This window comes from Gossypium hirsutum, chromosome A08 (assembly GCF_007990345.1).
Source record: "Gossypium hirsutum isolate 1008001.06 chromosome A08, Gossypium_hirsutum_v2.1, whole genome shotgun sequence".
NCBI lineage: Eukaryota > Viridiplantae > Streptophyta > Magnoliopsida > Malvales > Malvaceae > Gossypium > Gossypium hirsutum.
The window spans coordinates 122391719-122403882 of NC_053431.1; the positions used below are offsets into that span (position 1 = coordinate 122391719).

The following is a 12164-nucleotide window of genomic DNA, read 5'->3' on the forward strand; positions in this document are numbered from 1 at the left end:
AAACCTTAATTTAATTTATTTTAAACACTAACTTAATTTATTTAAAATCCTAGAACCCTAATTTACTTAATCTATTTAAAACCTAAGCCCTAATTTATTTAAAACCCTAACTTAATTTATTTAAAAATAATTAACCCTAATTTAAATAATTTTTATAAAATAACACTAAATCCTGATTTATTTTTAAAAGCTACTAAAACTCTAAAACCATAATTTGTTTTAACAAAAACCTAAATACTAAACCCTAACTTGTTTTACCAAAACCCTAACCTTAAAAACCCTAAAAACCATAGGGACTAAACATGCAAATATCCTTAACATAAAAACACGGAGCAAACCGCTCCCTTGAGCAAGCGTTTTTCGCCATGTCAGCAAAACGCTTCCACGTAAGCGCGTTTTTGGATGATGTGGCAAAAAACGGTTCCTCAAGGGAGCGATTTCCTGGCTTTTCCCCCTAAAATGCGGTCACATAGGCGCGTTTTGTAAAAATCAGCCATTTCCGGTAAATAATGGTGTAATCGGCCCATTTCCTTAAATATGCATGAAAAATGGCCTTTTTAGGTAATTTAGTCTTAATTTTCATTAAGGGTTTGTTTGGATAGCACAAACTAATTGAATGAAAGTGTTGCAATTTTCTAGATGTGTTTGGCTGATATAGTGTAATTACATCGTAATTATGTCATGTGTGGTAGTACAAATTGTAATTATATAGTTACATTATTCATATTTTTATAAATACATTAATTACTATAAAAATTATTAGTATGATCAAAATCATTTCTAAACAAGTAGCAATAATTAAAATTGAATCATCTTATGCTTTATGTTAATCTAAAAAAGTAGCTAATAACATGATTAATAGTAAAAATAGCTAGAAAAATAAACCTCATTTACAATTTTATCTAATTGTTCTGTTGCATATTTATTGGTTATTTCCTCTTTAATATTTAACATATACTCTTTATAATCATTTGTTGATCTTTGACTGAGTTCATCATCACCATACGAATTTGAATATGCATAATTAAAATTATCAAAATCTCCTTCTTAATGTACTCTATGGAGTATGGATAATCTCTATTCCACCTATGATTAAAGTGTTGAAATATGTAACATGCTAGTAAGATCCAACATTGTTTTGTTATGCTTTACTAAGGTGGTAGTGTTAACATGAGAAATATATTTTGGAACAACATATGTTTTTCCAACCATATTTCGAAGCCTTGAATGTCTCAAATTAAAAAATTCGTAAACTATCTATGGTGCTTGTATTTGGTATCATTCTCTTAAATAGTATCATATCCCACAAAATACTGCAAGAAAACTTTTTATATTTGCATGCATCAACCTTATAATATTTGAGTTCACAATCCAAATAGTTTGTAGCTTTAACCATATAAACTTAATTCGAAAAATAAGTAAAAAAAATATAAAACCTATATAAAAAAATTGTATATATTGCCCAAAACTTTCATAACACTTTTTATAAATAATTTTTTTTTTCAAAATTTATTTTTTATAAATAAGTTATAATAAAAAAACCTATACCATTTTTTATAAATAAGTAAATTATTTTTATTATATATAGGCATTGACACATAAATAATTTATATCCATATTTGGCCAGAACTTTTTATAAATAGATGTATTATAACATTTTTATAGCAGGTAAATTGTTTTTATAATAATTTTTTTGTCATTATTTTAGAACTTTTTTTAAGATTTAAATAATATAATTTTTTAATATTTATAATATATTTTTTTTTGTTGTAATCATCTTAAGCACTCATACGCATTCATGTTTATAATATAACTTTTATAAAAATAATTTTTAAAATTAGATTTGGGTGTAATTACCTATGTAATTATTTCAATTTTCACATTCTCCCTAAAAATTGAGTGTAAGTGGGTGCTCCAAATTTAGGGCTGTAAATAAACTGAACTTGAATGAACAAATCTCTGTTCATGTTCGTTTATTTATTTTTAAGCTTGTTTGTGTTCAATTTGTATTAGTTAAGAATTTCAAATTTTTGTTCATGTTCGTTTGTTTAATGTTCACGACCATGTTCATTTAATTTAATCGAACATGTTCACGAACAATGTTAATAAATAATAAACAAACAAATAATAAATAAATACATACACACATATATTGTTTAGATATAAAATAGTCAAATATAAATATTAATAATCATATTATAAATGAAAAAAATACAAACCAAGATAATTTTATTAATATATTCTAATAGAATTTTTATAAGAAAATATCATTAATAAATAAATGAATCATATACGAGTTAATAAACGAGCTTGTTTGTTTATTAAACGAACATAAAAATTTTGTTCATACTTGTTTATTTAGCTTAATAAACGAACATAAACAAATGTTATACGAACGGTTCATCAAATGTTCTGTTCATTTACATTCCTAGCTCCATTTACACCCAATTAATGAAACTCACCAATTATAATGATTACCTAAATATGTCATCATTTTTTAATTATAAACAATTAGATCCAAATTCAATTTAAGTTCAGAATTTTTTTATTTTTTTTTCTCTTCGTTTTTATTATTTTTTTTTTTTTTGAAATTTTTTCTCTTCGATTTTAATCACCGGTAACAGCCAACGTAGCTCTAATAACAAGGTAACGTGTGAGTAATAAATTACTATGATCCAAGATCCTCCAACAATCCTAAATAGCTTATACAACCACATGTCCAAAGTTTAATAAATTCAAACCTCTCTTTTTTAGGTATATTGATTGATTTAGTTTTCAACTTATTTTATATTTATTTTTAATTAAATTTATTATTAATATTTTAAAAAAAATCAAATTACTTTTCTTTAACAAAAATACTAATTAAAATATTTATTTTTTTAATATTACTAGCGTGACAACCTAGATGACAATTCATATAAACTTTATGTTTGCATGACACTATTTATCTTATATGTCACGTTAATAAATAATTTAAAAATTATAAAAAAATAATTATAAATTAAAAAAATCATAAACGTTAATATCTTTATATTAAATCCGAATATCTATTCTTTATAATAGTCATCTAATCCACTAAGTTAAATATTTATGAGATTTTAAAATAAATAATTTTTTAATAATATATTTACTATTGTAAAAATTACAACTTAATTTCTGCCTCTCCTAATTTTTTTTTTTTTGGCTTCATCCCTAAATTGAAGCACTTGACGTGTGAAGCTTTTCGCATTTCCCCAAACATTGCTTCGATGATAGAGGTAGCCCCATTCCAAATTCGAACTGGGGTTCCTTCTAACTAATTTGCATCAATTGATTGTTGAAAAATATACTAATAATTGTCACAGGTTCGTCATAGTGATGATTAGATGAAGAAGAAGATAAGAGTAGTGAAGTGCAGGAGATATGGAAATAATTGGCTTCCGTAGTTGGGATGAAGCAGAAGCTGAAGTTGTTGCTTATTTGCTTAAAAATACAGCTATGCTGAAACCGATTCGTATAGATACTAGTCGTATAGTTTTAGCAAGAGGGACTTGGAGGGAGTCTACGAATAGAATGGCCAGTTGTATCTTAAACTTATGGTGTTCATAATCATGGTTCTCCATCAGAGTTTTGGTCAGCATCCACTTTTTCGACTGTGCCGAACATAGCTACACAAGTTGCGGCAACTTGCATCCATTGTTACAAAGTCAACTGCACTCGATGCCTCACTAGCAATCAAGAAGGCTCTGAGGTTCAAGGTGGATGCTGGTGGTGGTTCATCAATGTTTTCATATAGCTATGGAACTTTCGTAGTGAATAGGTTGTATGAATATAAACTGATACATTTAAACCGTATAGTAGAAGTTGCCAATGTTCCTTCTAAAACATGATAATATTGTCAAGAATAGGATGTTTTGAATCATCAAGTATCAAAAGCATTAAGAAGATTACATATAAATACATTTATACACTAAAATTCCTTCAGGAACCCACAATGGCTTATGGAGAAACTATGGTTTCCATAACAAACCTACAGTTACTATACAGAAATTCAGGCACAAGTTATTTGACTTCGCTTCACAACCTCCAGATTCTCCGATACTGCTGCGGTTAAATTAGGATCTTCAAATCCAAGCTCAGCACCCAATCTGCAACAGGGGCAGGGATTAGAAAGAATGGATTCAGCGGAAGAGAAAAGCAACTTCGAAGGGAAAATGAAAAAGTAATGGGTCGGAGAAGCAGTTTTACAGAGGGTAAGCTCTAGAATGGCCTATACTTTCGCAAGACCAAATTCCTAACTGAACATGCAATTGCATCTAAATTATCAAAATGAACAAAATGAAATGTTTACATAAAGACCAAGATAAGTTAAAATTTTACTTACTTTGGATCCAGCACCAATTTCTGGACCTCTTTAATGGCCGAACTAGCTGCATATAACGAGATCTTCCCAACCTGATTGAACATGATGGTAAAGTTGGTAAACTCACTGGGACAAAAAGGTCTAACATACATAACTCATGATTTAAAAAGAGTCTAGGAACTTGACAAACACGTGATAAAAAAAAGCACTGAACACTTTTCGGGATAATTTTATTAGCCTGACCTCCAAAATTTGAAGTTTTCCATCATGGTCATTTGGAAGACAGCGGATATCTTCAGCCAATCTTACAGCCTCCCCCACACTTTCTGGAAATAAGAAGTCAAGTCCTAACTGAACATTGGACTGAAAGTTCAACAAGAAGGAAATAAGTTATTAATTTCCATGCTGACGAACATCATTTATTGAACAAGGTAAAAGATTATCATATCGGACATACTCAATGACATCAAAGATCACCTTCTCAGCAGGATTTGCAACAAATATCGAAACATGGAAGGTTATTTATCAGAGAGACCTACCTGGAGATTCCTCACTTGGAAAGGGCAACCAGCAGGGAGAAAGACAGCTTGCCCCAAATTCTGTTCGAATGACCATGGCACCACTCCTGTAAACGAAATGAACGACAATCAACACTTGATCATCTACTATATTAATGATTCTATTATAGCAATAAAAGGAAAATATTGAACTTTTTACTGGATTAAAAATTAGAATAAGATTTTCCAGGAGAATTTGTTTTGACCCAAAATCCAATTTCATCTACTATAAAATCGGTTTGTAAACTTTTTATAGACAGGTTGTTTATCTTATCTTACCAAATTCTTGCCTTAATTTTCTCTTATGATGCTCATTCAAGTACACCACTTCGTCATACAGAGGACGCATCACCTAATAATGAAAATAGAAAATCATCAACATGCACTTTTACGCAATGTGTTAAAAAGTATATTCTACAACTAAGAGCATAAACTTACAGAATCACTTACTGCACTTTCAGGCTTCCTGAAATCCCTCCAATGCTTTTGCAAATACTCAGTTAACTTCGGAACATCCTGTCGACGAAAGACATCCCAACACGCTCCTGCTTTAGGATTTCCTATCACGTCCCTGCTATCCCCATTTAACTGTTCAAAATCTGCAGATTTCTCTGCAATCATGGTAGTTTCAGTTTCTTGATCCTCATGTACATCAGATGTGCTCTCAGATTCGTCATCAATATCAGGTCCATCAATAGATAAATCAGGCAATCTTTTCTCATCTGACCTTGTTTCAGAATCCCTCAAGGACTCATTTACCTCAGATTTCCCATTGGATTTGAGTATGTCCTTTTTTGTCCTCTGACCATTTACCTTTACTTCACATGTATGCACCAACAGATACACCTGGAAAACAACTCAGCTTTCAATTCATACGCTTCACCACAAAGATTCATATTTACTTTTAATTATTACAAGAAAGCCTTGACGGTTATACAGATTTTGTTAGTGACTTAATTCAGTGTCCCTTTTATATTAAAAGGTTTGAGCTAGTATAAGACAAAACAAGGCCTTGACCTCACATGTATAATAGACTAAAAATTGCAAAACAAGATGCACTGAATGAAAGCCTAAATCTTATTCAAGCATTAGATTCCAGTATAAGATACAGAGATCAAGTCATAAAAGTAATATAAACATAGAAGACTTCAGTTTCATAGTGTCCTTGTAATAATTAATCAAAAATGAATTTCCTTGATTAGTCAAGGAGAGGGGAAATGCAACTTACCATATCTCGCATTTTGAAATGGAGATTGGTTACCGAATTCCCTCTATCAAGTTCTTCATAGGTCCCATAAGATAAATAAATCTTAGGTCCAGCATCATTTTGCAAAGAATAATGGGGCAATTTTGCAGCGACATTTAGGAGACCCAACCTGGAATGAATGTACTCAAGTAAGGGAAGTTTACTGATGAACTCAGGTCTCTGGAACATCAAAAACTCTTCCGAAGCACCGGGAGAAGGCCAATCTTTCAACTTCAACATTGCTGGCGGTCCATTTTCATGTGTCCGCCCCTCTGTGTATCCTTTAATGAATTGATCAAGTTCAATATCAACCTGACATCATATCAAACCCAACATGCATCTATAAGAGAGTGACACATAATATCAATTAAATTACAGAGATATGAAGATCACGCACATATAAGCAGGAGCATAGAGCCTACCTCTGACCAGTCTAAGCAATCTAGGGCCTTCACCATTCTGGTCTCATCTTTTATTTTCTCATCAGCCGTCTCCTGAATTCCTCTCCAAATAGCCAGGGGATCCCAACTTGAAATGGATGAGCTATCAAATACCTCTTTAACAATCACAGGTTCACCCTTGCTCCAATGCCTTCTAAAATCAGCAATCCCTTCTGCTTTAGTATCATGAGATGAAGGGCAGTACAAAAGATTATCATCACTACCTTCTCTGTCAGCAAACTGACAAAGTCTGGGATCATTCAATTCAATCTTTTCTGAACTTTCAACATCATAAACCTTACAGCCACTAACCATTTCCTCTACATTCTTAACCAGCTTTGCAACCCAATTCATCTTAAAAATACGATTTAGGTTTAATGAGTTATGACCGCAACCACCATACTCCTTTGGAGGACATGGTATACTGCCATCACTGTTGGCTTTCCAGCCAGAGAACTTATCCAAGAAATTCAGTTTCAATTTGGATACTTGTCCCATAGAAGTTTCTTTGTCTGGAGTTCTCTCACCAGTCTCATTTCCTATATCTTCAACACCGACAGAAGATGCACCCCGAAGATCTTGACAGCAACGGAGACACAGATCATATGAGCAATTTGGACAATGCCGATGATAATCAACAATTGGTATCCTACAAAAGTTGCTGCAAAAAGACATGAACTATATGTCCTTAGCACAATAAATATGAGAATGTGTTAACCATACTTTTGTAAATCTAATTAATAAACCTCACCAAATGGACAGAAAATTAACCTATTAAACTAACCACACTAAGCGAGATGATTTTAAAATAGCTAGTAAATGTTATTAGGTACCAGCACATCTGCTCATCTGCATTCACCTTTGCCCTAAAAAGGTCTATTTCAGTTCCTGAAAAACATATTTATTAATGGTTAGATAAGGACATTAAACTCAGTAGGAACCTGAGCTCAAACCATTTAATCAACAAGCATCTTACTACGAAGTTTTCTTTCCAATTCCACTTCAGAACACTGTTCCTGATGGATCTTCTTAATAACAGGAAGCACTGAAGATAAAAGACAGTAGTGATACTGTAGCTTGTCCAGGACAGGTATTTCCCGTATCCTTACCTGCACTCGGTGAAAAGTAAATTATTCCTCAAGAAATTATACAATTAAACTGTCAAAAAATCTATTAATTAGACATGCAAACCCTTTGAAAGGGAGGGCAATACCTTTATCATGTTATCACCTCGTAAGCATGCCTTGCAATTACAGGAACCACGACATGCAGGACAAGCCTTCTCAATTTCTTCCAATGGGGTGTTCGAGTACCTAATAAGAAAAGCATAAATAATTGCTAGAAAACGGAAATGTGGGCATTTTTAACTAAACGTTCAACTTACCATGAAGAGATACAGCTATCACAATATCCTCTCTTTTCACATTTGAGGCATGAAGTAACTCTCTCTCTATCATTCTGCCGGCATTGATGGCAAGTTTGCCCGACAAAAACTTCTTCGGAGGAATCTTCGGAGTCATCCTGAAAACCACCACATTAATATCTGTATCAGCAACATAAAATAGTAAAAAGAAAAAAGAGAAATAATCATCATAGAGCATGAAAGGAACCCTGCAAATCAGCAATATCTTGGAGAAAACAATCATAAAAAATCTGATTATAAATTAACTATAAACTTTCAACTCATTTTACCCATTCATTTGCTATGAAACCTAATAAGATGGTAACCTATTCTCTCCATTTTTTTCTAATTGATACTATTATCACGATCAACAATAGGACCGCCACAATGTCTTATATGGGCAAGATTCCTCCTCATGAAGAATCACCCTTACTAAAAGTCGAGTGTATTCAATACATGTTTTATTCTTTAAGATCAAACAATACTAATGCTACCAGAACCACCATGTTGTAAGTTAACTCACCGCCGCCATAGCAACATCATCATTGCTTCTCTGTGATCTGTTCCTGGATGAATCTGCAGCAGAAAAAGACGGTGTCTTGTATGACCTCCAACTCTCTTCAAAAGGTGAGCCATCTCTTTGATAATCATCTTCCACCTTTGCAGAATTTCGTGCCGAGAGATTCCTCATAGGAGGTGTCTCGGGTGAATACTGAATTTGATTCTTAGAAACCTTCTCTTTATGTTTCTTCCCAGAAACTGGAGGAGGATAGTCCTCCACTTTCCTGCTAACAGGCGGCACATCAAAGTCATCACTCTTAGTGTCTCCCCCATACATCTCAGTATCACCACCCAACTTCCTCTTTTTCTTAAGGCTAGCTCTTAACGCAGAATTGGCAGCCCTCCTTTTAGCCTGGATATAATGTTTTCACAAACAGTTTTATCTGGCATAGACATGGCAGTACACCTCCATTGCTTCCCATCTGACCTTTTGCATCGCAAATCATCAGGTATCCCAACATTATCCTCACCATTCCCAGAACCTGATCTTGGATGCTCCATTCCACTTCTTTGCAATTCAAATCCACTAGCAGTAAAGCATCCCCAAATTCAACCTAAAAAACAGTAAAAAAAAAGTTCCTAAATTCACCTACTAAACCAGTAAAAAGAATATCACCAAAAACAATCAACCAAAAAAAAATCCAAAAAAATAACTACAAACCCTTTATTGGAAATTCAAAAAATTGAACCAAAATCATAAAAATAAACAAGATTGGCAAGACAGAAGAACAAAACCCAGATCATTAAACAAAGAATCAATCACTTAATTTTCAAAGAGAACCCCAGACTCTTAAACCCAGAAGTAACTTTAAAAAAAAAAGCAATGTAAAAACAAAACCAAAACCCCCAATAAATTGAGGGGGGGGGAAACAAAGAAAGAAGAAGAATGAAAGAACCTGAAGCTAGGGCTTTGATAGAGAGTATGAGACGGAGAAAAAAGGATATATATGGGGCGACCCAGAGTTTTGTAAAGCCAAATAAACAGTGGTTGGATCGAACTGTTACTTGACTTCACGGTTTTTCGCTTCTACTGTGGGTTCCTTTTTTCTTTTTTTTGTTCTTTTTTTGGTTGCTGGTTATTTCAGACATGTCTTTGTGGAAGTTCGTAATAACTAAAGTACTGAACAACTGTTAACTTCTGCCGTACCATAAAATCCCCAACATCATCAGCCCAAAACAGGAAACTCAAAATTTTGAATTTGCATAAATCGTCCCACACATTTTACATTTATTTATTCCTCTAATTTAATTAACTTTGGATTTACATTTTAAATTTAGATATGTTTAATTCTCGATTTAATTTTTACATAACGAAAGTGTTTTTAAGGTTTAATGATATAATGATGACATGATTCATTAATACCTCTATCATTTTAGGCTTCAAAATTAATGTGGATAAATTTTATTATTAGTTATTTATTTATGAGTAAGTTTTTATTTTAATCATCTAATTAAAAAAAGTTACGATTTGATCATTAATATATTCGAATGGAACTTTTTTAGTCGTTATAATAATAATTTTATTCTTCAAATTTTATATTCTTTTTTTTAATTTTTATGTTTTTTTAGAACTTTTTAGAATTTTCTAACTTTTTAAAAAGAATTTCAATTTTTTATTATTTTATATGGAATTAGGGTTAAAGTGACATAAAGTATAAATGTTTAGAATTAAAATTGTTATTATACCAATTAAAAAAATGGCATCATTAGTCACTTCACCGTAGGATCATAAGAAAAATATTTTCGAAAACATTACAAATTAAATTGTAATTTTTTTAGTTAAATAGTCAAAATGAAAACTTACCTATAACTGAGTGATTAATAAATCTAACTAAACCCCAAAGCTAATAAATCAAATTCATCAATTCTTTAATATGTTTTTCAACTAATTTTTTTTGTTTATTTTGAAAAATTCTTATTCTTTACAAGAATTTTTATTTATATTTCTAATTTCAAATTTAAATTTATATAGATTATTCTTTATTTTATGTTTAATTATTTTAATACATATATAATAAATAAGCTTTTTTTATAATGTTATAACACTAGTAACCAACTGACGCATTAGTCAGTTATATTACATTTTGCATATTACATTCTATATGCATTAACAAATTTACCATTTTTTTTATCATTTTGATCAATTTTCTTTTAACCGTATACATATAGTGTTTTAATAATAATAATAATAATTGTATTTTTCTTCTTTCTTTCTTCAATCACTTTGATTAAAAAAAAAAGTCTTAACTACTTATATCACCTATGCAATTTCAGTTTATTTATTCGAGAAAGGAGATGAAATTAATTTACTCCAGAAATACATAAATAAAATATTATAAGTTTCAAACTTTGTGTAGTAAAATAAATTAATAAAATGTGTTTTTAGATAATCCTAAATTTCGTTAATAGGAAAAAAAATGAAAGGTAGCGTAACATATTAATAACTTCAAATAATTTTACATTCTATTGTAATCTTATTATCAAAAATAATCATTCAATTAACTAAATGCTTCTAATAAAATATTAGAAATAATAAGTGTAACTTTGATGTGTACTTTCGAATTTTATCAATTTATTTATAGAATTTTTATATCTCAAAATTAAATATCAATAAAACATTGATTGGCAAATAACTTTATTAAAAATCATATAAATAGGTCTATTTTTTTTGGTAAATAAAAACAAAATTTAGAGAATTAAACTACATTGATTAGTTCGAACAAGCCTTTAGCCTTATCATTATTAAGGTCTTCGGTTCAATTAAAAGGAGTTTCTACTAATATGTTGATACCCTCTAAATCACTTTGTACCATCTTGACAATCCGATCTCCAATGTAATTAATCTCCCTAACAACATGTATAGGTATGAAGGTCTATTGTACCAAGCTCTATTGTTTAAGTACTTTTGTAACGATCCGAATTTTACCGTTACCGAAAAAGTGTATTTTCGGGTCTCCGTTTCTGAAAAATGGATTTGTAAATATTTATTAAAAATATTTACGAAGTCAATTGAGTGGTTAATTAGAGTTTAATTAAGTAAATTTAGTTTAATTAAGAGTAATTAGGAAAAATGACTAAATTGAATAAAGGATGAAAGTTGAATTGTAGAATAAAAGAAAATGAAGATGACCAAAATGGCAATTATGCCATTTGTCCTAAGTGAGGCTGCATAAACATAAAAATCTGAGATTTTTTATGTGTTAAAATATATATATTAAATTATTATTATATTATAGAATATTATATTATATATTATATTATATAAATAAGTAAAGAAACATAAGAAACAGAATGAAAGCAAACGAAACAAAGAAGAAACACGGGAGAAAGAAAGAAAGAAAAAGAAAAAGGAAAAGGAAAATTTGGGTTTCAAGGCTCAAAGTTTAATTTGGTAAGTCAATTAAGTCATTTCTTCTTAAATTTTGATGTTTTAGAAGCTTTGGAACAAGACTTTGATGAAATTAAGTTGATATTTTGAGAGTTTATAGATTTTCAAGTATAGTTCATGTTGAATAAAATAGTGAATTAAGGGTTTAATTGAGTAAATTTCAAGCTAGAATTGATAATAGGATCAAATTGTAAAGTAAGTTATAAGTTTTATGTTGTAGGGACTAAA

At 30.6% G+C, this 12164-nt stretch overlaps 1 protein-coding gene across 1 annotated transcript; it reads right to left on the reverse strand.

Annotated features, from left to right (window-relative positions):
• Nucleotides 1-3852: 3852 nt before the first annotated feature.
• LOC107894236 (lysine-specific demethylase JMJ25) lies at nt 3853-9753 on the reverse strand. The gene is given in 15 exon segments (XM_016819499.2): nt 3853-4127; nt 4364-4434; nt 4586-4705; nt 4882-4967; nt 5179-5251; nt 5338-5745; nt 6128-6457; nt 6568-7246; nt 7419-7473; nt 7562-7694; nt 7799-7898; nt 7970-8106; nt 8511-8917; nt 8920-9102; nt 9445-9753. Coding segments are annotated over 14 exon segments (2826 nt in total). The 5' UTR covers nt 9050-9102; nt 9445-9753; the 3' UTR covers nt 3853-4030.
• Nucleotides 9754-12164: the final 2411 nt, after the last annotated feature.